At 42.4% G+C, this 23,728-nt stretch overlaps 1 protein-coding gene across 4 annotated transcripts in view; it reads right to left on the bottom strand.

Annotated features, from left to right (window-relative positions):
* The window catches only part of cadm1a (cell adhesion molecule 1a), a 276,840-nt gene that overhangs the window by 23,341 nt on the left and 229,771 nt on the right, over nt 1–23,728 (bottom strand). For all 4 annotated transcript variants that reach the window (XM_079565663.1, XM_079565662.1, XM_079565661.1 and 1 more), the window contains exons 2-6: nt 14,682–14,699; nt 12,447–12,593; nt 10,265–10,417; nt 8,792–8,929; nt 4,188–4,346 (exon numbers count right to left, since the gene is read on the bottom strand). In XM_079565663.1, coding sequence (XP_079421789.1) covers nt 4,188–4,346; nt 8,792–8,929; nt 10,265–10,417; nt 12,447–12,593; nt 14,682–14,699 — 615 coding nt within the window. The remainder of the gene's footprint in view (nt 1–4,187; nt 4,347–8,791; nt 8,930–10,264; nt 10,418–12,446; nt 12,594–14,681; nt 14,700–23,728) is intronic.

A 23,728-nucleotide genomic window follows, 5' to 3' on the forward strand; every position in this document is an offset into this window, starting at 1 on the left:
TTGCTGTGAACAAAAAATCTCATGTTTTATTCACCCGCCTTGGCATGGAGATAGAATTCTATCTTCACTTGCGCAGGGAGCGGGAATGACAGCAAACAAACAACCGCACCGTGAAGAGTTGTAACTTTTTCATCTGGATTCTTGGGTGAAGACAGTGTATGAATGATTTGAATATGTTTTACTTCGATCCCTGTTTGTACGCGCCGTATATTCAATAATTCATTGTAAGGACTTTAGGGATCTTGAAGTTCTTATTTATTATTTTATTATTTGGTTGGGACAGTGCATGTTATGAAGTGCCGTCATGCACGAGTTTAAAGGGATGTTTCAGGATTTTTGACATAGGGCCTCATTTCCTAGTTATCCAGAGTGTTGCTGATTTCTGGAGATATTTTTTTTGTAATTCATGCAGTTCTTGTATTTGAAGAGTTACGTGGTGCTAGGCTAGTGCAAGGCTAGTGCATTTCTATGGTATCAGCTAGCCTGCATTAAAAACAGTCTGACCCGCTCCACAGAGCACCTGAGGCAAATCACTTATAACGCCAGACTAACCATATGAAGCCTAGGCATTAATTCAACCTGGGAGACTAATTTCAGCATCAACAAACCTCCAGCCAATAATCGCTTCTGTGAGGCCACACCTCCACCTCAGCCTATCAGCGTTAGAGCCGCACCTCCGTAGCATCCAATCATCGCCCTCGGTCCCGCTTTTGAGCCTCCAGCAATCATGGATCGCTGCGCTGCGACCCGCCTCCACCCCATCTCCACCTCTTCTGCCTTTGGCTTCTACCTGCTGCATCTTCAGTGTCCAGGCCCCGGGGAAGACATCCCTAACTCTAAGCGTTCGTCCATTCGGACATCAATGCATACATCGATGTCTACTGCCGGGGTCTGATCGCCAAAACAAAATACATGTCAATAAATCTTCCTAATTGCCTTTTTTGTCTGTTTGAGTCTATCCAGGTTGAAATAAATGTCTGTGTCGATAGAATAATGTTTGGAATATAACTGACCTTGCATCACATGAATGATCGCATTTTTAGGGACTACTTTCTAGCAGATCACTCCGCCGCCGCGTAGCTTATACAACCACAAAGCTGATGCTGCTCAAATATAAGGTATTTTAAAAGCAAAATGGTTAAAATTATTCTATGGACACAAACATTTATATGGTTAGTCTGGCGTTATAAGTGATTTGCCTCAGGTGCTCTGTGGAGCGGGTCAGACTGTTTTTAATGCAGGCTAGCTGATACCATAGAAATACACTAGCCTAGCACTAGCCTAGCGCCATGAAACTCTTCAAATATAAGAACTGCATGAATTCCCCCCAAAAATCTCCAGAAATCAGCAACACTCTGGATAACTAGGAAATGAGGCCCTTTGTCAAAAACCCTGCAGTTACACGTAAGACCTGAGGTGGCAGTAGTGAGCATTAAATGACCAACTTGCATCTAGTCTTTTTAAAGACTCAGAAAGTCTGAAATCATGCACTTTTCTCCATTTAGAGCTAAATACTCAACCTCCATGGGGTCTTATCACATGTAAAGCTCTTCCCTGTAATGGTAATTTTTCTGGACATTGATTTAAAATGGGAAATATTGAATGTTTTTCCTGAAAGGTTTCACCCTATTAACAAGTTCCGCATTAATTCATCAAAATATATTGTTACTGTATGGAAAGTGTTATCAAAAAGTGACTTGCAAGGATTCACCCATCAGAACGAAGTGTGCTCATATTACACCAGAGACAGAAAGACAACTGGCAGAGCGCAGAGCGGCGGCATTAGCATTTCAAACAAACTTCAGCCTGACAGGAGGACCACTCTTTAAACTGCCGAGATTGGACGACTCTTTCTTCTTCCTTTTTATGTGTCAGACCCAATTGAACTCGCAAAACACTGAACCACAACACTTTGAACTTTTGAGAGAAACAACTTTAAACTCTGGTTCTAACACAGCAGCTACTTTCACATCGCATTCGAAAGGTTTTGTTTATCAGAATTGTTGATGCTTGGCTTGTCTTCTGGCACCTTAAGATAGTAAAGGAACATTATGAAACTATAAAGAAAAGGGGGGCCTGGAGCGATCCCTGTGGAACGCCAGGGAAAACCAATGCAATTCTCTCAAAAATGCCACAGGCTCGCTACAGGAAAGGGAATCTTGTTTGAAAAGCGCCTTTCACAAAGCAGAACTCGCCCAAAAGTGCAGTGCATAGTATAGTAGTTTACTTTTAAGCAGTGGTTCTCAACCGATGCAGCTTTGGGACCCACTTTTCACCTATCATGACAAGCTGCAAGCCCGAATTAAAGCTATTTTTCATTTAAGCACATCCCAAAGATTCTCAATGGGGTTAAGATCTGGACTCTGTGGAAGCCGATCCATCTCACGCTCCCTGGACTCTTTCACAATGTGAGCCAGATCAATCCTGGCATCGCCATCTTGGAAAATGCCCGTGCCATCAAGGAAGAAGAAATCCATTGGTGGAATAACCTGGTCATTCAGGATGTTCAGATAAGATAAGATAATGCTCATATTGTATCGTCACATTACGGCGCTGGGGTTTGCCTCATTTTCCGGAGTAAACAATTTTCTCAGCTCCTCAAACCGTCTTATAAATCTACTAGCTGAGACCCGGCCTTCGGCCGGGCCTCGCTAGTCTCCACATTTGATATTCTGAGATTATGAGTGATTACAAAGAAATGTCCAACCCGTCACACAGTTCAGCTGTAGACCAGTGGTTCCCAACCCATGCCAAAAACTATGGCCACTACAAATGAGTAAAAGAATGAATGCAAAAAAAAATGTCAAACAAACTGCAATTGGAGTGTTTGATGCACCCGTGCTCCTTTCTTATAAACTACAACGACAATATTTTCGCTAAACTCAGGGAATAGAATTCAAGAGACAGTGGAATAATTATGGATAAATATTAGGGGTTCAGCTCTAACGCTTTGGTTCAAAGTGCAGGACCCGTGGTTTGGTGCATCACGGTAGTTTACAATCCAAAAAATAATGAGTAGGTTTAGAAATGAAATAGCCTAATTATCGTTGTTAGACAGTATTTATAACCTGACAATAAAATTGGCAATGCTTTCCAAGCTGCTTTAGAATAAAATGTACCTCTGGGCTCAATACGTGAAAGCAAAATAGAAAACAAAAGGTACAGCAGCAAAGTAAAAAAAAAGATAAAAAGAAAAAAAACTTCGCAGTGCAGGCCATGCGGTCGTTAAGTTGTAGTGTCATTTTCGCTTTTACTCACACGGAGGATAAATCAGTCGGAGCAGCGCGTGTGATTAGAGGCTCGTGTTTGAGGTTTTGGGCACGCACGCACACGCACACACATACGCACACGCACACGCACGCACACATGGCCCTGTTGGATGCGCACGCGCACACATACATACACACACACACGCACACACACATCGCCCTGTTTGTACGCGCGCACACGCACGGCAGTCAGATCTCGTGCACTCGGGTTTTTGTGACAGCGGGTTGTCCTCGGACAGCAGCACCGCGGTCCATATGGACCCGTGGTCAATGCCCGCGAGCGGTGGGACTCGTCACGTGGGGGCCGGCCGCGGATGTAATAACACCAACCACGCACACACTCAGTACTGTCGCCAGGCTTCCTGGTGTTCCCAAACGGTCTCCCATCCCAGTTCTAACCAGGCACTTTCCTGCTTAGCTTCAAAGTCGGTATGGGAAATAAACATGGCGGCGCCCAGGCGGCGGCCATTGAGATAGCGTTTTCTATAATAGATTCCCATAAACATGACGGACTCGTGTGAACTGTAATGATCTCCTGGAAGTACTGAAGGCTTCTGGTTATTACAGGATGGAAAATCCCCTCTGCTGCTCTTTGAGACCCCGCTACAGCCTCCACCGCGCGGATGAAATAGTGTGGAGCGCCAACACGGGGGCCATTATCATTATGCTAACTGAATTATTTGTTTTATTGCACACCGAGCCTCATAAAAGCACTCAGGAAGGTACGATCCGTCTCCCAGCAGCCGACTGACCTCACAGAGGAAACTACAAGTGTGGAGGAGTTCTGCTGTGTTCAGCGGCAAACACCAGTCCTTTGTGTTTGGATGTTTTGTAGACTTAATTGTACGTAAAGAGGTTTGCCCTCTGCATTTGACCCCCGACTGTGCCACTTATTATAAAGCATTCACATGGACTTACATTGTACTTCTAGATGTTTCTGCGCCTGGAAGTCTTTGACCGCAGGATGGTCCACGATGCAGACCACGGGAACCCCGTCGTCCTCTTTGCTGACGGTGAAGGTGAGGCGGCTCGTCACGGTGTACATGCGCTCATACGTCACCTCCACTTTGGGCTTGCCTGAAGGAAAACAGAAAAAATATTTATACAGTTTCTTGTGTTCTGGCAGGCATAAAGAGTGGAGCCAAAAATGATATAGGCCTATAGCTAAAACTTATTTTTATGGCCATTCTTTTCACCTTTTTGCTGTTAAAGAGGGGGTATTATGCTTTTTTCAATCACATAGCACCAGTCTATATCACACTACAATGATGACCAAACCTTCTGTTGGTCTGTAAATGCAGTAAATTAGAATAACTGCCTTGTATAAAATGTCTCTCTCAAAATGGCTGTAGTGAATGTCTTGAAATAGGCCTCTGTCTCTTTAAGAACCTCTGACTCTTTCCGACACGCCCCCTCCACACACTGTCTGTGGCATCAGTGGGGAGGGGGTTCTGCTGAGGAGCAGTGGTTGGTTACTCGGCTGGTGACGAAAGCTCGGAGGCGTCTCCAGGAGGTGGGGGCGTTCCTAGGAGGACTCAGGCAAACCTATCCCTAAAATGGCCGCCATCAGAGTTTTTACAGATTACTCAAAAATACGTGAATGTGCCAAGGCAACACTTCAGGCATGTTTTTAATGAGGGAATGACATAATAACATAATGTAAAGCTTGAAAAAGTTGATTTTGCATAATACCCCCCTTTAATCTGTTTAATTAAGTTAAGTTATACTTTATTAATCTCTGGAGAGAAATGTGTTCTCTGCGTTTGACCCATCCTCAAAGTCGCTGGGCGACCTGTAGGAGCAGGCAGCTGCCAGCATGGGCTGGGGGACCATCTCCATGATGTGGAGCCAGCTTTGCCTGGTCTGCCAAACAACATGGTTTTCCATAGATATTTCAAAGACATATAGTCAGAGAGCGAGCCTGATCTCAATGATTCCCCGGTGGGCGTGATTCACAGACGACATCAACCAATTAGAGCAACTCTGCATACAACGCAGTAACAAGCGAAGCCTTTCCAAAAACGTCCTTTTATACAAAGAACGCTTCAAACTCTGTTTCTTGCTCCGGCTTTAGGGATTTAATATCTTTCAATAGATTAAAACAGACGAAAGAGCAGAAGAAAACATTGTATTGGTCGCCGCCATCTTTAATGTTTTCGAAGAGTGCGTGGTGGTGACGGGTGACGGCTTCCGTCTCTTGGTGCGTGATTGGACCGATGAGGGTAAAATCGTGATATGATTGGCTGTGAGCCGCCGCCCAGACGGTTCTTCTCTTGACACAGTCTCAAGCAGTTGTGGCGACGTTTGTTGTGAACACTATTCCCACTATTAACCTCAATCTGTGAGATGTTTCTGTGACGTCCCTGCAATGTCTCCAAGACCTGTCGGAGACCAAGGAGATTTTAGACTCCAAATGTCTCTTTGAGATGAGGTTGAGGATAAAATAAAAATAGTGTTCGCGACACAACTGAGTATTTACAAATGCCCTAACAGTGCAAACTCATTACATTTCACTCTGTTTTATCATAAGCTCTGGCAAAATGGGAAAATTATTACAAAATGGAGTTTTATCAGGCTACACAAAGAAGTTAAACATTTGATTCAATTGTAAACCTTGGCATTACAGGGACCACATCAGAAGATAATGAATCCAGAACCACCGTATACTTCACTTTTGAAATGAGATTTACAAAAAATATGTGAGGCTTTAACAGAGCGGAGAACACTGGGCAAACAAAACAGTCTCTGGGCTTTTCCAATGAGAGGCAAAAAGTATTCATCACTATTACTCATTCATTTGACTTGAATTTTCAATTGAAATATGGAATTACTTGAAATGTGTGAATATTATAAAAATAAAAAAAAGCCCTGAGGGTTTTTCAGTCCGTTCTCAATGGAAGAAAAAGAAAGATTTCCGTTTTAAAAAGCCTTGAATCTGCACAGCGAAACTTTGGTTAAAAAGAATCTTTCAACAACTTTGCCAACTTTTAAAACTGAGAAATGAGTCGGAGGCTGTTGGAAGATTAAAACCCTTGGAAAGTTTTGATGAAAATCTTTGAACAGTGGCCTCGCGAAGCACGGGAAACCTATGGAGGGGGTTTAGTGGAGAGGCGGAAATTAGCGAGAAACTGAGGGACGAATGAAAGACGGTCTCACTCATTACGGTTTGTGGACACAGACTGTAAAGCTGCACAAAATACTGCTACGATAACGCATGTCTCTGTCGTTTCCACACGACGGAAACGACTTCAGTCTCTGGATGCTTCGATCCCTCAGAGATTAAGACGGAAAAGCTTTTTCTTGTTTTCCTGCAGAGACCAAACACTAAACATTCAGAGATATCAGTTTGAAGGTTTTGCTGTAGACTGGTGACATAAAGGAAGGAAATAAATCTGTAAAATAAAGCTTGTGTTGTTGTAGAGCACATTTCTTTTTGCCACCACAGAGTATGTTGTAAATACAGAAACAAACACCTCATTGCATTGTCTTCACTCAAATGTTTATTGAGCGACAGAAGATAGAAGTAGAATCTAAATGAGCGCAAATGTATTTTGGGCGTGAATCGTGCATATAATACATTTGCTTTAAAACAATTCTGACATGAGGGAGGGAGAGTGAGAGCTCGAAAGTAGTTTAAACTAAAAATCAGCTTTAAATCGAGACACTGCAGGTGAATAGGGGAATAAAAGATATTTAGAGATATCAATTTGAATCTTGGCTGATCTATTACTGATATAAATATGAGAAACATGGAGCTCTTAGCCATGTTGTTGTGCTATTTCCTTATCAAACCCCCCGCAGAGTGGTTTTTGACTTCATCCACGCAGTTCTCAACAATCCTCCTGAATCCTGCTCCGCCCTCTGCTGGAAAATGACGAGTTGTGACACTCTGATTTTTTACATCATAGTGCCAAACAGGAAGAGCCTGACGTCTGCAATGTAGTGCCTTACGGACTGATTTTAATTTATAAAACAGCTTTTTCATTATTTCTGTTGTAAGAAAGAAAGAAGTGCCTGACGCGTCTGTGTTGGAAAACAAACGCACCCCCTGAGCGTCTGACCAGATGACAGAACAGAAAGCTGTGGAGAAAGAGCTCTTTCTAACCTACTCTGGAGTCTGGAAACCTGTTACCGAACGATAATGTCACGGAGAAAAGAAGATTTGGCTGAGAGGTACAGGGCCTTTTTCAGCCTTCCTAAAGCAGAGGCCACTCGCCAGAAGTTGGAATTTCCAGGATTCGGCGGATAGTCGCTGAATCTGTGCCTGTCACTGATGGATGTTTGGTGAACCTTTGCCAAAATCAAAGTGGATTAACTTTTATAACCAGGAAAGAGCGGTGAGTCAATCAAAACGTGTGTTAGCGCGTGTGTTAGCGTGTGTGTGTTAGCGTGTGTGTATTAGCTTGTGTGTGTGTTAGCCATTTATAAAGCTGTGACGCCGCAATGAGTCCTCCATAGCGGTAGAGGTTCAACATATCATATAAATGCCTATACTTTACTTTGGGATGGCTAAAATAGCAGGATACAGATCCTTTAAGTTTTCAAATAGTCAACATTGCAGATATTTACAGTGACAAAATCTAAATGATGGATGCACCCAGGGTTTAAATGGATGGTATTATTTTGTCAGAGGTAATTTTGGGTCTTGTTAAGTTTTGGAATAAACCATTTATGATGTCATCTATAAAAAATAATAATATATTTTTGCAGGTCAGGTCTCAGGGCTGGTGAATCACACGTTAGTGAGACACACACAAACCAGGCGGCGCTGAACCCAATTTTTAAGGCTGTTTAGCCATGTTTAAAACCAATTTGAGATTTCATTTCATTTAAAAAGATCATTTCTTTCTATTCATTTCTCTATTGAACCCAGTTGTGCTGTGGTTATGCATCTATTTAGTTTTGCATTTGGAATTATGTTATATTGGTAAAAAAGAAAAAGAAAAATGTTAAGTCAAAGACAGTAACGTGTGGAGTTTGCACATGTGCCCTGTGTATTTTTCTCCTGTCTTTAGCCGCTGCTGTCAGCACAAAAGAAATGACCATATTTGGATTACTGCGTCATCTCGGTCACAGCCTTTCCTGCCACACGTGGATACCAAACATGCCAGTATTTGAGGTTGAACGTGTGGGAAAACGGCCAGTGCGCTGCGATGTTTAATTATTTCTGGAATTGTCATAAGATAAACTTTATTTAATTATTATTTAAAGTTACAAAAGAGAATGGGACCTTTAGAGTGGAACCATTTTATGACTTTGTTTAAACACTGATTCAGCTCCTCTCTGGGATTGTGTTAATAAATCTATAACAGTGTTTTGCAGAAGGGAAGTAAAAGGCTGGATAGTGCGGCTGGATGACAACACTAACCTTTAGTGTAGCATAACTTAACAAAGTCCAGAAACCACTTGAGGAAAATGTATTACTTGTGTGGTATTTAAGTCAAATGAAGTGGCCCACGCCCAGTATGGAGCTTATATTATGCATTCAGAGAAGAGAAAGCTCTTGTGTGTCGGGGACTGACCAGGCAGCTCCTTGTTGCCCTTCATCCACCTGATGGAGGCGGCCGGTTTGCTGCTCATGGCGGAGCACGTCATCTCCGTCTCGTTGCCTTCGCTCAGCACGTCGTCCCGCGACTCGATGATGGGGTTACTGGGGGGGACTGGCACACACAGACAGACAGAAGGTTATCAACGTTGGAATAATCAGGTGAGAAGTGGAAGCTCATGAGAGGAGGCAACAGGTGCGTAGAAGAATATATTACGCGCTCTTTTAGCTTTTATTGCAGCAACTTTTCAACTCTGACCTTCACCAGAGTCTGATGAAGGTCAGGAATGGACTCTTGTCGGGTTATTGGGCAAATAAGTAAACTCTGGACACGAGGAACATCACGCAGCCATTCAAATCGGGACATTATGCAACTTTTATGCAGCTTTTTTTTGCCATGTTCCAATGTTACCTGGAGCTACGTGTTGAACCACTCGCGCATCTTTGAGTAATGTTTGAAGCTTACACTCGTCTTGTGCTTTACAAGCCTGTGTTACCAAGTTTCTCAAAGCACTGTCATTATTCAGTCACCCCACACTCAGTGGAGGTGAGCTACTGCTGTAGCCACAGCTGCCCTTTGGAGTAGACTGACGGAAGCAAGGCTGCTCGTCTGTGCCAATCGGCCCCTCCTACCACTACTCACTCACACACTGCATTCATTTTGGCCTATTGTACATGTTTTTTTGTGGTTGGGGAGCTGGAGGAAATTTACATAGACACAGGGAGAACATGCAAACTTCACACAGAAAGGCCGGATCTGGGGATTGAACCCAGGACGGTCCTGTGGCGCCTGCCTTAGCGCTGGTGCTTCACAGCTAGAAGGTCCCAGGTTCAATTCCCACCTTGACAGGGCCTTTCTGTGTGGAGTTTGCATGTTTTCCCTGTGTGTGCGTAGGTTTCCTCCGGGTACTCCAGTTCCCCCTACCACTAAAAACATGTGCATTGGGTAATCCTCCAGGCAGGTGATTCTGACCTCAGCCTGGCTCCACATCTGGAGACGGGTCCCTTTTGTAAGGACACATGTTGTTGTATACAGTAATGTCAAATAAAGCACCGTAACCAAACCCGGCACCTTCTTGCTGTGAAGCACGAGCACCAACCGCTGTACCATCGTGCCGTGGAGATTCTTCCCTCACATCTCGAGCTCTCGCTAAACTTCATCTTTTCATCACAAAGTACTTTGTCTCTTACCATGATTTTTCCTTCTTGAAATAAATAACTGAGAGAACCATTTTTACTTCCAGTCCAGCCTTGGGAGTAATAAATGCCATGTCTCTGACCAATCAACGACTATCTATCCAAACCAATCATATATCAGTAAAGATGGAGTAATGGAAGCCAGTGGATCCGAGTGGAGCTGGTGGAAAATGGTCATGAAACGGTACGAGAATCAAGTCCACCATCATTATCGCCCTTCCATATCCGGCCCTTGCGTGTCGTCGGCCCTTACCGAGCACGGTGAGGTCCGCGTAGGCCTCCTGCGGCGGGTCGGTGTACAGCTGGCACACGTAGCGGCCCTCGTCCCACAGAGACACGTTGGACAGCGACACCCGCAGCTCGTTCTCCGAGAAGTTCACCAGCTGGAAACGGGCGTCCTTCAGAGCTGCACGGGAGGAACGGGACAGACGGAAGAGGAGTTAGACGGGGAACAAACCACTGTGGAAACTAAAGGGGTCACACAAATCTACAGTTCCTTTCTGAATGAATGATTTGATTTATAGAAAATGATTAAGCTGAGACATGATTGTGGCTTATCCTTTTCTGTCTTTTACAAGTATGTGCATGTTTTGGAGTAAATGAGAAGATTTGGAAAGACATTCTGCGAACTGTGAAAGCTGGGACTCCACAATGCATAAAAGCGTTTATTTTATTACACGCAGCTTGATCAACTAGGCCACAGTCATTCCTGAATCTCCAAAGCACCGCGGCCCCCTTATCGTTCCAAGCATCTCACGTGGGGGTCCCCCAATTATAACAATTCACTTTTTTCATCAGAGTGTAATGTTTTGCAGCCACTGAACTAGGCCATTGGAGCGTATCCACATGGAGCCTTAAAAGTGTATAGACATGTTGGAAAAGTCGTGGAAATCCAGTCAGACGTCCTGTTAAGCTGAATATGAAATGTAATAAAATGTTAAAATCATTGTGTAATAAAATCTGTCACTGCACACTATCAAGCAGTCAGTAATGCAGAGTTAAATACTTCAATCATCCTTTATATGACGTTTATACGCTTGTTAAGTGGTGACGTCACAGCTCTACTTCTACAAAAAACTCTTTAATACAACAATCAATATTACGGAAACTCAACAGAAAGTTACTGAACAGACTTATTTATCAGGCCCAGTAGCCAAAAATGCTGAACCTACTGCTATAAAGTAATATTTACCAAAATCGGTAGGCTACTTCCGGTTTAGCGGAGGTTAATGCTAATGGCGCAGCAGCTACGCTAACCCCGGAAGTACCGACTTTAGTAAATAACACTTTTTAGCAGTAGGTGCGGAATTTTTGGCTAATGAGTCTGAGAAATAAGTAGGTTCAGTCACTCCCTGTTAAGTTTCAGAAATCTTGATTGTTGTATTAAAGAGTTTTTAATGTTTTTTTTCTCGCATATTAGCCGGAAGCGGAAGTCGCGACATCACACATAACAAATGTCCATTCCGAAAACCTACCAAAAACCCTAACAATCCTGATATAAAATTAATCCTGAAGCATCAGTGCTTTAAAGGGATATTTCAGGATTTTTGACATAGGGTCTCATTTCCTAGTTATCCAGAGTGTTGCTGATTTCTGGAGATATTTTTTTTTGTAATTCAGGCAGTTCTTATATTTGAAGAGTTTCATGGTGCTAGGCTAGTGCAAGGCTAGCACATTTCTATGGTATCAGCCAGCCATAAATCAGATCACTTATAACACCAGACTAACCATATAGATGTCTGTGTCGATAGAATAATATAACTGACCTTGCATCACATGAATGATCGCATTTTGAGGGACTATTTTCTAGCAGATCACTCCGCCGCTGCGTAGCTTATACAACCACAAAGCTGATGCTGCTCAAACATAAGTTCTTTTAAATGCAAAATGGTTAAAATTACTCTATGGACACAGACATTTATATGGTTAGTCTGGTGTTATAAGTGATTTGCCTCAGGTGCACTGTGGAGCGGGTCACACTGTTTTTAATGCAGGCTAGCTGATACCATAGAAATGCGCTAGCCTTGCACTAGCCTAGCGCCACGTAGCTCTTATAAATCAGCAACACTCTGAGGCCCTATGTCATAAATCCTGACATATCCCTTTAATAGTGTGCAGTATTGTATTATACAAAGTGTGAGAAGTGAATATTTTATTCCGTTTTGAACTGTTATTACAAACTGCAGCTTATCGCGACCCCTAGTGGTGAGTTTGGAAACAACGTCTGGGTCTGTGTTTTGTTTTGCTCGGAAACGCCGCGGGGCCTCGACACACTCACTCATCCGACCAGACTAAATGCCCCCAACTTTCCTACTGGATGTCTTCCCGAACTTTCTCCTGGACAAAGCGCAGACCCCCCCCGAGTCACAAAGAGGCTAAAGTCCCCCCACGGCGAAGGACAAAGCGGCGCGTTGTCTGCTCAGTGTGATACTCACGCCGGACGTCCCTGAAGTAGATGGTCTGTCTGTTGGGGTTGAGCAGCTGAATGACTGAGTCGTCGTTGTTCTTCACTCGACAGCTGATGATGGCCATCTCCCCCTCCACCACCGACACATTGTCTGTCACCAAGTTCTGGCTCACCACTGCGGGGGCACAGGGGACAACACCAGTGAGAGGACGGACACACATGCAGCAAAACTTCTTAGACTTTCAGGCTCTCAACAAGAAGCTTCCTCTATCATAGTTACTATATTTAACCCCTTAACTCCCACCTGAACCGAGCACATTTTCTCCAGTTTGGCTTTACCCCCAGTCCAAAAGCTTCTGGAAAAAAGCTGTGAAAATGGCAACAAAACTGAGACGAATCATTTTTTTGTCAATTTCTTCTAACTTTTTTGTCAACTCATTTTTGTACGTTTTTTGTCACATTTTTGTAATTTTTTTGTAATTTTTTTGTCAATTTTTTGTCATTTTCTGTCAATTTTTTATCAAATTTTTGTCACATTTTTGTCATTTTTTTTGTCATTTTTTGTCATTTTTTTGTGTGTTTTTTTTGTCATTTTTGTCACATTTTTGTCACATTTTTTGTCAATTTTCTGCCATTTTTTTGTCATTTTTTGTCAATTTTTTATCAATTTTTTTGTCATTTTTTTGTCACATTTTTGTCATTTTTTCGTCCATTTTTTGTCAATTTCTTGTGACATTTTTGCCACTTTTTCATCAATTTTTCGTCCCTTTTTTGTCAATGTTTTCTCACTTTTTTGTCACATTTCCATCATTGTTTTCGTCTCAGTTTTGTTGCTATTTTCACAGCTTTTTTCCAGAAGCTTTTGGACTGGGGTAAAGCCAAACTAGAGAAAATGTGCTCGGTTCAGGTGGGAGTTAAGGGGTTAAACATCATAATATCCGTGACTTTGCCCCACTATTGTTCTAAATCTAAACGCTACATTCATAAGAGTAATTTGTCAATATCCCATCTGAAAGTATTGACCTGAAGAAATGCAGTTACGGCTGAATTTTTATAGAGAATCCGTGTCGTGTTTTACGTCCCTCGGCCTCCAAAGGGCACCACTGTAAAATGTAATTACTGACTCTCAGCGCTTTTACAGCTGTCTGCACATAATAAACACTTTATTAAACATTTACTGTCTTCCTGCTGGCGTCGTATAGACATAATCACCCGTCATAAAATGATATGAGCTGTATGTGCGCGGTGAGGGTCGAAGGATTACCACAGTAAAGGCAGATAAACTCTGAGTACTTGTTACCAATACAGTACTCTCACTCTTACACAGGGCTGGGGACGTTACATTCTTTAGATACCGATACCTGAACGATACTTTTTAGATGCCTATACTCAAATATTTGTCATGTAGAACCAGAAAACAGATTAATAATGTTCATGTATTCCTTTTCCTTTCTTTTGTATCTGTATTTGTTTGAGGTGATACAACCAAGAAATTTTCTTTAACAAGTTTCCCTAAATGTTCCAGTTTATCCAATTTTTGTCCCAATTTTTCAACATTGTTTTCTTTACTTTTTTTCCCCAAATCTGAATTTTTTATCCAATTTTTTTTCAAAATTTCACCCAAATTTTTGCAATTTTTTCCACAATGCTTCATTTATTTCGCCAAATTTCCCTCAATTTTTCCCACTTTTTCCCCAATTTTTTTCCGTATTTTTTTAACAATTTTCCCACTTTTTTCACTCAATTTTTCCATATTTTTTCAACAATTTTCCCACTTTTTTCCCTCAATTTTTTCAACAATTTTCCCACTTTTTCCCCTCAATTTTTCCATATTTCTTCAACAATTTTCCCACTTTTTTCCCTAAAATTTTCCATATTTTTTCAACAATGTTCCCACTTTTTTTTTCTCAATTATTCCATCTTTTTTCAAAATTTTTCCATATTTTTTCAACCATTTTTTTCTTCTTTCAATTTTCCCACTTTTTTTTCCACTTTCCACCCCCCCCCCCCCCCATTTTTTTCTTATATTTCCCGCCTTTTTTTCGTTTGTTTTCAACATGTGTTTCACTTTGTTGTTTCTTTGAAATTTCTATGACCAACAGCATCAAAACTTGAATATAAAGATTTTACTTTATAGACTTTATAGACATCGTTACTGTCGGTCTCAGTCTTAGAGCGACAGTCCATCAGACACACAGACATGACGGAGCACCGGTGGGACAGACACACATGCATGAGCGTAATCATCGACAGAGGGTCTTACCTGCATACTGTCCTGCTCCTGAAGGTCACGAGGAGGAGCAGAGGGAGAGGAGAAACCGGAGGTTAGCCTCAGAGGAACATGCGAGGAGAGTAACATGCAAACACAGTCACCGAGAAGTCATTGATTCGACACAGCCAAGAGTGAAACCCCAGAAGATTCTCAAATTTAGGAGAACATTTCACACAGAATCAAACACAGAATCAAAGGTTTGAGTAAATGAGCAGAGCAGGATTCCCAGCAGGGCAGCAGAATATGGTTGATTTGAATGACAATACCAAAGAAGAATGGTCGTGAAAACGTAACAAAAGCTTTAAAGCCTTGAAGGACAAACTCTTTTAAAGTGGGATAACCTGCAAATTGAGGCTCACAAACAATCCTTTGTAAAGAGTTTTCAAATAATGTTTTCTCCACGTCTCTTCTGGTCATATTCAGCCGATATGAGCAAACTAAATCTGTCTCTCCACCGTCACCGTGGCCTTTCTCTCACACAAACTCATTCACATGGAAACAACTATGATCTAACCCTCTGGGACCAAAGCTCTTTTTGCTTCAGACCTTGGATTTACAATGAAGATGATCCTACAGTACAAAGGACCAGATGAGGCCGAGCGGAGAACGAGACAAACAGAGGAGGAGAGAGGACGTGGATCAAAGATGTTTCTGGAGGTGCAGGTAACACTGAGCAATGCCTGAAAATTAAGTTATAACCCCGGAAATAGAAATAAGCCCCTATATTGTATGTTTCTTGTGCTACAGTAAATCAATCAGGTTAGGAATCAGATGTGATCCAGACCATTTTTGATGATATTTGTAGCACCACAGCATATTCTATGTTATAGCTATGGACACATGCTGTGGCTCGTTTGAAAGGGGAAACTCTAAGCTCTCCATAGGTGAAAACAGTTTAATTATACGGGCCTCGGTTCTTGAGACATTTAAGCTAAAAAGAGGCTAGTTTTGATCAAAATCTGAGATATAGTGCAATTTATGAAACACTCTCCTTTCTGATTAGCTCTCTCCTCCTCTCTGGACGGGCGCTAAGGTTGTGGGAAGAGGAGAATGCCTAATTATCTCAGATTCAAGCAAATTTTCAAGGACATTGTTGATACGTTTTGAAACACGCATGTTCTCGATCTCTTTTTATGGCGTGTGCATTTAAACAGCCTGGTTCTCAGATTGAAGACTTTAACAGGATGTTTCTCAGCTGTTCTTGGACCGATTTTAACCATTTAAAAACTCAGAGAAATGTTGAAATTCCATGGGAAGTGCTCTCTGCTTTGTCAAACTGCACATCACCACTCCCCCTTTGACAAAAGAAACACAAAAATATAAAATGTCCAGATAGTGACTTTTCACAAGTTTTTGATGGTCATTTATTTCAGTTCTGTTCATCACAGAGCTACCAACATCACATATAAGGTGTATTAGAGTGTCTAGTTTCATAATTAAATATATATATATATTGTTAAATCCAAAGACTGGAAAGTTCGAGAGTCACTTTGACCTACGAATGTGGATATTTTGTTGCAAGAGTGGAATGAAAACCTCATTTTGAGAGAACGTCAGCACATGTGTCGCTGTGTGTCTCCCAGAAAGGAAAACACCATGTTTCAATTACAGCGTCATCTCGGTCACAGCCTTTCCTACAACACGTGGATACCAAACCTGTCAGTATTTGTGAATGAATAAGCTTAGGAAAGATGAGGGAGCGCTGCCATGAGTGATTTCCTGGAAACTGAGGCAAAACGTCATAAAATGAGCATCGTAAAGGAAGAGTTTGGTTTATTTTTTACTCTGACATTGAAGCTAAGATGTTAAAAATAGGTAGAAATGTCAACATTGCGTATTTACAAATGGCAGCGTGGATCTTTTTATTCGTGCTCTGTGAATGTTCAAGGGAAAATATGGCATTGGATCGAAACTAAAATCCCCGTTACGCTGATCAAAACAGGAAGCTTCTCTTCAGCCGGTGCCAAGTCCCAATCAGCGCTGATGGAGTAATTACCGTCATCGACAGAGTGGAGGAGGCTGATGGAGGGGACAGGACAGTGGGGCGGGTCAGGGTCTCGGAATAAGGACCAGGATGGAATCAAAGCGCCGCAGACGAGGCTTTAACGTGTTCCAAAAGCATGTCCTCGATATAAGAAAAAAAAAAACCTGATGGGATCTGGTTGAATGGAAGCTCCGTTCACTCACGTCTGAGCTCTATGAAAAAGAGATTAGGTTTTTAATTAAATTTCTACTTTATGAATTTGCATGGCAACTTAACTGTGACCATGACAAATTGGATGTTAATGACAAGGGATGGAATGATTTCCAAATAAATGGCGGCGTTATCACTGTCTCCGTCTGCAGACAAAACATACAGCAAAGGAGGAACGTGGATTTCACTCGGATGTGATTTGGAAAAATCAGGTGCACGGCCTTGGAGCTTTGTGAATTAATAAAAAACAGAAATTGGGAAGGTATTTTTACATATTCTGTGATTAAAATCTAATCACAGAATATGTACTTTTTTCCTAAATGTTGTGGTTTTGAGCTGATTTTTCACTGCAGTGGATGGTTACAGAAGTAAACAAACAGTGAGCTGATGAAGACCTACAAATCTGCACATTTCTTCTTCTGAAACACTGAAGAGGCACCAAGAACCCCCCACACCTGCAGCACAGTGGAGGCGTCACAAACAAGGAGGTATCCGGGCCACACAATCCAAATCCACTGTTACCATGGAGATCCGCCATATTTGTGGCTGCTAGCATACATTTTCCATCGACCAGGGGTCTCCAAGTAAATTTCGCTGGGGGCCAAAATATACCGGGTGTGCATTGCCGGGGCCCATAAACAAAAGCTTTTGATCGGAAAATACTACTGAAGAAACTTTTTCCAGTAACTGAATAATAATGAGCCTGACAGGACTCGGCTTACGCTTGTATTGCACGAGTCTCTGCTTATTGTAGCCACAGGCGCCTTGGGGCAAACTGTCCATTTACCATGTGATTATAATGTGTTGTTTATATCTCTTCTTATGTCAGTGCCCTCTGCTGGACATGTGTGGAATTCTTTCCTTTCTTTATTTCAGCTGCCCCCTAGTGGCTGGAATGAACATTCTGGTCATTTCTTTAAAAAATCATAACTCCGCACAGGATGGACTAGAGACTTACATACTCGGGAGTTTGTGCTCTACACGTCACGGGCCGGATTGAATCATCTCCCGCGGGCCAAATCCTGCCCGCGGGCCGCCTGTTGGAGACCCCTTCATAGACTAACATCAGCTAAAAACAGTATTAAAAGTTGAGAAAAAAGCTGTGGAACAACTTCATTGAGTCTCTACTGATAAATACAACCAACTCACTGCAGTGTCCAAGTGTTTAAGCCCTTAACTCCCACCTGAACCGAGCACATTTTCTCCAGTTTGGCTTTACCCCAGTCCAAAAGCTTCTGGAAAAAAGCTGTGAAAATAGCAACAAAACTAAGAAAACAATGATGGAAATGTGACAAAAAAGTGAGAAAACATAGACAAAAAAGTGACAAAGAATTGATGAAAAAGTGGCAAAAATGTCACAAGAAATTAACAAAGTATTGACAAAAAAATGACAAAAATGTGACAAAAAATTACAAAAATGTGACAAAAATGACAAAAATTTGATAAAAAATGGATGAAAAAATGACAAAAATGTGACAAAAAAATGACAAAAATGTGACAAAAAAATGACAAAAATGTGACAAAAAAATCGAAGAAAAAATGACAAAAAATTTGACAAATAATGACAAAAAATTTATACAAAATTGATGAAAAAATTACAAAAATGTGAAAAAATTACAAAAAATTACAAAAATTACAAAAAATTACAAAAAATTACAAAAATGTGACAAAAATGTGATAAAAATTTGACAAAAAAAGGACAAAAAATTAATGAAAAAATTACAAAAATGTGACAAAAAAATTACAAAAATGTGATAAAAATTTGACAAAAAAACAAACAAAAAACTAAAAATTGACAAAAAATGACTTAAAAATGACAAAAAAGTGAGTTGTATACCCAACAAACAAATGATGGAAAAAAAATCTGATGACGTGAGGAATAAAGATCCTCTCGGTTCAGGCGGGAGTTAAGAGGTTAAACATGAACAACATTTTAAAATCTACATTAGTTCATAATTGCTGCTAATCCCATGATGCTTAGCGACATGACGGCACAGTCCTGAACTGCTCTGGCTTTTGTACATTCACTGGAGAATAAGACTGTTGTGTTACTACATTCAACTGTAAGGCGGAGTTTCACAGGTGACTCAGGTGAAGAACAGCGTCAGAGCCAGGGGAGAAGGAGGAGGACAAAATTGAAGATGAGAAGGAGCGAGAGGAGGCAGTGGGAGCGGAGGGAGCTGCGCAGGAGGGAGAGGAAGGGCTGGCTCACAGATTGGGCACGGTAATATTTGCTGCAAAGTTCCAGAATCACTGAGTCCGAGCCACAGCCGGTGACATCACTCTGCATCGTTGGTATTCCTGAGCTGCACCTTCACCACCACAACAACAGAAACCATCACAACATCATCTTCCACAGAGGGTCGCGGGTAATGGGCCCGAACGCGCCTCTGTCTGTCACAAAAGGCCGTCAGACGATGCCGCGGCCGATACGGCGCCGATTAAATCTCCGCGATCCAGAGTGCACGCGCCGTGAAATTGTACATGATGAGTTTGGCACGTTCTGCAGTAATTACACGCGCGCGGGCCTGTCGCGTGTCAGGAACAGCCGAGTGTGGAGAATGGAGCGTGATTGGCCTGTCCAAAGCCGCGGAGGTGAAGATAATAATGCTTTGTGCCGTCGTAATTGGTAATTTAAGTGACGTGTTTCGCCCGCGCACGCAGCGATCGTGTCTCATCCTTTAGTTGAACGCTTAATGGCGGGGCTCTCTTTATGATTGTAACAAAGTAAACTCGGAGCTGAACGAGGCGAAACACTCACACGACCAGATGAAACCAGTTCATGAAACCCACAAGGGCTCTCTGGTCTAAATACACGCTTCCAAAACACCGGCACCTTTCTCCAATCAAGTCCTGATTAAAGCTCAGTGACTGAATTCAGCCCCGTGTGCCATCTAAAGCTGGGGCTGGTTCTGTGGTTTTTGGGTTTTCAAAGACGTGTATCTGGGATCAGGGGCGATTTCTTCCTGATCTTCGTGATTGACAAGTGTATTAACCAATCAGAGAGAAAGCCGGATACGACACAAACGGCATAATTTGTAAAGATGGAAGTCAAGGGTTTAGTGACGCTTCGGCAATCGAAACAGACGGCTTGTCGAGTTGCACTACCTGTCGTTGCTGCGCATGTGCAGAACTATCGAGTCATTTTACATTCAGCCATCGAGTTCCGCTTTTTCAGCAAATAACATGATTTTGTAAATTTTACTGTCGAATTAGGCGGTCTATTCTACATGTAATTAGTAAATGACGTAGCTGCTCCAACAATTTGCCTTTAAAAATCTGTTGGTTGAAAATATAGGCTTTAAAAACTAAAAAAAATACAAGTTTTGTCAATATCATGAAGCATGACCGTTTAAATGTAATAAAAGTTGCTGAGGAAAGAGTCGTCTGCTCTTTAGTTACGTAATATTATGCAAGACAAAGTTTACCAGCTGTTAATAACTCGTTTTTAATGAGAAACAAAGACATGTGCACATGCGCGTTGATTCTGTCAGTGCAGCTTGACAAAGAAGTGCATCTCGACGTTACACCGGCTAGAAACCTCTGTTTAAGCATCTGATCGCACAGAAAGTTTACATTTACTGTGGATTTTCTTTTGTCTTTTCTGACATTAATTATCAAATTATCTCAAGAGTTCGGACCCGGAAGAAGCTTCTTATTGTGTCTGATGTCACACTTAACATCCCTGTTTTCCAGGCCAGCCGTCCACAGGACCGTCTGGAACTTTGCTCAAGGCCAATCAGATCAAAAAGTTTTATATTGATCCAACCAAAGACCACGTTGTCACAAAAGGGGCCGAATCAACCACTAGTAAAATATTTTCTTAACCTTAATTAACAAGAATGTACTTAGACCAGGTGCTGAAGCTATCTCCAGAGAGTGTGAGGAGATCTCTGAGCAGGATCAACGCACGCAAAGCACCGGGTCCAGACAACCTACCGGGTCGTGTGCCGAAAGGTTGCGCTGATGAACTCACTGAAGTCTTCACAGACATTTTTAACACATCTCTGCAGCAGGCTGGTGTTCACTCTGCTGACCCATGACTGCACTGCAAAGCACGACTCAAACCTCTTCATCAAGTCTGCAGACGACACAACAGTGTTCGGCTTCATCAGCAACAGAGACGAGTCAGACTACAGGAGTGAGTGAGCAGTCTGGCCATGTGGTGCACACAGAACAATCTCTCTCTAAATGTGGAGAAGACAAAAGAGATTGTGGTGGACTTTCGAACTTTGCTCCTCTAACAATCAACGGTGCTGCAGTGGAGAGGGTGACCAGCACTAAGTTCCTGGGTCGGCACATCACAGAGAAGCTCTCCTGGACCATGCACACTACATCCCTGGTCAAGAAAAGTCATCAGCGTCTCTACTACGCAAGTTAAGAAGAGCCAGAGTCCCAGCCTCCGTTATGTGCAGCTTCTACAGAGGGACTATAGAGAGCATCCTGACCAGCTCCATCACTGTGAGGTTCTTCTACAGAGGGACTATAGAGAGCATCCTGACCATCACTGTGAGGTTCTTCTACAGAGGGACTATAGAGAGCATCCTGACCAGTTCCATCACTGTGAGGTTCTTCTACAGAGGGACTATAGAGAGCATCCTGACCTGCTCCATCACTGTGCGGTTCTTCTACAGAGGGACTATAGAGAGCATCCTGACCAGCTCCATCACTGTGAGGTTCTTCTACAGAGGGACTATAGAGAGCATCCTGACCAGCTCCATCACTGTGTGGTTCTTCTACAGAGGGACTATAGAGAGCATCCTGACCAGTTCCATCACTGTGAGGTTCTTCTACAGAGGGACAATAGAGAGCATCCTGACCTGCTCCATCACTGTGCGGTTCTTCTACAGAGGGACTATAGAGAGCATCCTGACCAGCTCCATCACTGTGTGGTTCTTCTACAGAGGGACTATAGAGAGCATCCTGACCATCACTGTGTGGTTCTTCTACAGAGGGACTATAGAGAGCATCCTGACCAGCTCCATTACTGTGTGGTTCTTCTACAGAGGGACTATAGAGAGCATCCTGACCAGCTCCATCACTGCGTGGTTCTTCTACAGAGGGACTATAGAGAGCATCCTGACCAGCTCCATCACTGCGTGGTTCTTCTACAGAGGGACTATAGAGAGCATCCTGACCAGCTCCATCACTGCGTGGTTCTTCTACAGAGGGACTATAGAGAGCATCCTGACCAGCTCCATCACAGCGTGGTTCTTCTACAGAGGGACTATAGAGAGCATCCTGACCAGCTCCATTACTGTGTGGTTCTTCTACAGAGGGACTATAGAGAGCATCCTGACCATCACTGTGAGGTTCTTCTACAGAGGAACTATAGAGAGCATCCTGACCATCACTGTGAGGTTCTTCTACAGAGGGACTATAGAGAGCATCCTGACCAGCTCCATCACTGTGCGGTTCTTCTACAGAGGGACTATAGAGAGCATCCTGACCATCAGAACAGTTTCATACACAAGGCCATCGGGAAGCTGAACTCCCTGTCCTCCCGCTCCACATTCGCATGGTTTGACAAATAAAAAATCTTGAATCTTACTTCTTCCCTTAGAGGAAACGTTTTTTTTTCTGGCTGGTCAGAACTATACTTCTGCAGTGAAACTGTCCTTTACAAAAACAGTTGCATTTGTGTGTTTTTTTCTCGTCACACGGAGCTGTAGTGTTTCCATACTTTAGGTGAATTCTCAGCCTATTTGCAGGATTTACGCCTGTGCCGTGAGCTCACACCATCGAGCTGTGAAGGCGCTGAGATGCCTTCACACTCTCCGTGCATATGTTCCAGGAGGTTTATTATTTTAAGGAAAAGCGGTATTGTTCCCGCCACCTCAAAGCAGACTGATGTAGTGTTGATGTAGTGCGATGTAGTGCGATGCGTTCACACTTCAGTTCACGCTTGTTTTAAAACCTGTCCTGGAGCGCTAACGTTAGAGAGAAGATTGAAATATCAGCTGCGAAAACGGAGAATCCCCGCATTTTAACTCTTACTTTGGATATTTAAAAAAAGAAAACCAAACGATAAAGTCCTTGAATGTTATTTCCGAAAAGGGAAGCTAGTTAAATGCTTTTTTTTTTACAAATAAAGGTGTGAGTTTGAAAAGGTTCACTTTGAATAAAACATCATCTTTTCTCTAATAAATTGAAGTTTTAGTTGAGTTTTCGGTACAAAAAATCCTATGAATTTGTATTCAGCCCACAATCAGAGCTATTTGTTGTTTTATATTCAATATTAAGCTGCAAAAAACATGACACATTTGGGATCTTTGATGCTCCATAAAGCAGGGGTAGACAAGTGTGCTCCCAATCGTGGCCCAAAGTAAAGCTCCACCTTCTCCAAATCATACATGACCTAATAATGGCGTATGGGAGGCATTCTTAGCTACTTTTAAAGGAATTGGCAGCATGCTCACACGATGACTAACGATACCAGCAGCAACAGACGCTGTGTTTCAAAACATGTCAACAATGTTTTCCTTAAAATGTTCCATGAAAAGGTGGCATATAAGCATTTAGACTCTTCCCATAATGGCTTGAATGGTAACGTCTCTGTAGGTTTCTGCTCCCCTTCGCCCCCGGTTGGTCACAATTGGAATAAAGTTCTGCGAGTGCTCATCCATCTCAGTAAATCTTTGAAAATTTGGCACTCATCAGGGCAGCATCAAACATCAAGGTCCGAGGCACTCCAGTTTATTACTCTGCGCTGACGCCAAAGTGTTTCAGCTCATACTTCATTAAGGCATTATTTGACTTGTTGGCTCTTATTCTGAATGTGTTCAAAATGGACCTTTATTAACAGCGAGATGCGGAGTGCTGGAAAGGCCAAAAAACCTGCTTT

This window comes from Gobius niger (genome assembly GCF_951799975.1).
Source record: "Gobius niger genome assembly, chromosome: 11".
NCBI classification, from domain to species: domain Eukaryota; kingdom Metazoa; phylum Chordata; class Actinopteri; order Gobiiformes; family Gobiidae; genus Gobius; species Gobius niger.